Genomic DNA, 2,474 nt, shown 5'->3' on the forward strand with positions numbered 1-2,474 from the left:
CAGGTGAACAGGTGAACAGGTGAACAGGTCTCTGTACCTGACCATCAGAGCGGCGTCCTGGGACCCGGCCAGCCTCTGGGGCAGGTAGACACTGGGGTACAGAGCAGTGGACTGAGTCCAGAGCCAGGACAGCCGGTCGTTCAGCCGCCTCGTCCCTCTGTGACAGCGTCCTGTGTAACTCTGATCTGATCACATGAAGCAAGACACAGGCCTAAAATATGTTTATGTACATATATTAAAAACATATAAATGATGAATTTTTATATGGTATAACATGTTGTGACCGTATATGTTAACATTCTATATTTTATATATATATATATATATATATGCATGTTTATTAAAACTACGTACATTCTACATGCTTATGTTTTCCTAATTCATTTCTTTTTCATTTTTATTTTTATTTTAATTCTAATTTTAATTTTAATTTTAATTTTAATGTCCATTTTAGGAAAGTGTTCTCAGACTTTTGGACTTCACAGTTTATAACATCAACATCACATATGTCTGCAATATAATCATACATACACAAAGGGCCAGACATATATGTTGATGTATGAAATCGTTCCAGTTTCTAAAAGGTTTAATAATTAATTAATTTTTACATAAGTTTTTATTTTATATGAACATATGTTACATTTGTGTTCGGGGTTAAAGTTTCCAGCGACTTCGTCTCATCACAATAATGTTTAAAAATGACTGAATGTGTAGAAATATATACAATCGTGACCTTGAAGGAGATCGCTACGTGTAGACACAGTGTTTGTACCTGTCTTCCTCTTGTGTTTATTGAAACAGGCAGGAAAACCGTAGAACCCCCACAATCCCCTGGGGTGACCTCTGACCGCCGCCCGCAGCGTCTCCTCCATGAACCTCCGAGCGCTCTCCTCAAACCTCCGCTTCGCCAGCGACGTCACGGCCCTGCCGCACAGGTCCGGTCTCTCCTGTCTCACCAGCCGCTCGGACAGCTTCCTGTACGCCTTCTTGGAGTCGAAGTTCCTCTCCCACAGCGGCCGCCACTCCTCCCAGTCGATCACGGCTAAACCTGAGAAGTTGGGCTGCAGGAGGCCGGAGATCTGCTCCTCTGAGAGGGAGAGGTGCGCCGTGAGGTCACCGAGCTGAGGTACTCCTCCGTTGACCTTCCTGCCATCTCTGGACAGGTACGGATATCTCCCCAGGCGGTCCCGGTAGAAGATGGTCATGTTCTGGAAACACAGAATCATAACAACACTGTTCTCAGCTTTTCAGCCTCTTTTAGCTCTTTTCTTTTTTTTGACTGATTTTTGACTAAACCGTATTCACACGGCGGCCATGTTGTGGGAAGCTCAAAACCTCTCAGTGAAAGGATGATGTCATCCTGCTGGTTCCAGGTCACACAGATATAAACATAGAGACTGACAAGTAGTTTCCATTTGATCAGCGAGCAACAGGAAAGAGACGTCGACAGACTTGATAAACCATTAGCTTCGGCTAACGTTAGCATTCAACCACTTCTTAGCTAATTACTGTTTGACAGCTACATGATACAAGAGGAGAGAAATCAATGAATTGTGAAACATCAACACTGATCTCAGACACGTTTAGTTCAGTCTGGAAGTGAAACACATTGGATGGAGTCAAGCTAGCCATGTAGCATCAGCTGCCCTGGCATCTCTTCACCTGGTGAAGTTAGCAGTGATGCTCCACTGTCATGTGACTGTATCACTGATGCAGGTTGATTATGAAACCGGACATTAGTTCATGTTTAACATTTGCACAAGACAGTGGATTCATGTGTCATCTGACAACTAGCCTAGCATTAGCTTAGTGTGTCCAGTGTGGGCCGGTCTTCACCTTCAACATCTGGAACATTCATCTGCCCATTCATCAATATGGTCAAAGGAAGTTCAAGGCTTCCCGCCCTCCGCCTGACGACCGTGTGAATATGGTCTATAGACAAGTTTCCTCCAACAAGCTTTAATGTTGTCACAAAGAAGAACTTAGTCTGTTTCGCCACTGCTCATTTTAGAAAAGTCAGCACAGGACACGTGTGTGTTTAAATTATCAATGAATCATCATCTGGATGCTAGGTGGTGCTAACAACATGGCTACTGCTAGCAGCCAGACCACTGACCACAGCAACAAACAGCTGTTCCCTGATGTCAGTGCTGATTCAGGCAGAGTAAAACAGATGTTTCAGCTCATCTCTCCCTGCAGCAGGGGTTTTCACTTCTATATCATTAAACACACAATACATATAGATTTGAAATAATGTCGTTTGTTTGTGATAATGGTAGAAAATGACTTAGAATAAGTGAATATCAGTCACCTGACCCTGGAACCTCTGCTGTCTGTTCTCCACGATGTCGAAGTCCTGCAGGTTCAGGTGGATGTTGAAGCGTTTCTGACATCCAGCTGTGGGCATGTTCCACACCACCACGAACGGCCGGTCCTGAAGAACCGGACCTGCCGCAGCCACAGCAGGCGGGGGG

General features: G+C 44.4%; 1 protein-coding gene across 1 annotated transcript in view; it reads right to left on the minus strand.

Moving 5' to 3' along the window:
- The window catches only part of hyal3 (hyaluronidase 3), a gene marked incomplete at its 5' end in the record, with an annotated part of 3,370 nt that extends 900 nt beyond the window's left edge, over positions 1–2,470 (minus strand). Inside the window, 3 exons of the mRNA XM_023419983.2 lie at positions 10–185; positions 773–1,208; positions 2,312–2,470. Coding sequence (XP_023275751.1) covers positions 10–185; positions 773–1,208; positions 2,312–2,470 — 771 coding nt within the window. The remainder of the gene's footprint in view (positions 1–9; positions 186–772; positions 1,209–2,311) is intronic.
- Between the last annotated feature and the right edge of the window lie 4 nt (positions 2,471–2,474).

Source organism: Seriola lalandi, unplaced genomic scaffold, assembly GCF_002814215.2.
Source record: "Seriola lalandi dorsalis isolate HSWRI2012SDOR001 ecotype SW California unplaced genomic scaffold, Sedor1 jcf7180002054615, whole genome shotgun sequence".
NCBI classification, from domain to species: domain Eukaryota; kingdom Metazoa; phylum Chordata; class Actinopteri; order Carangiformes; family Carangidae; genus Seriola; species Seriola lalandi.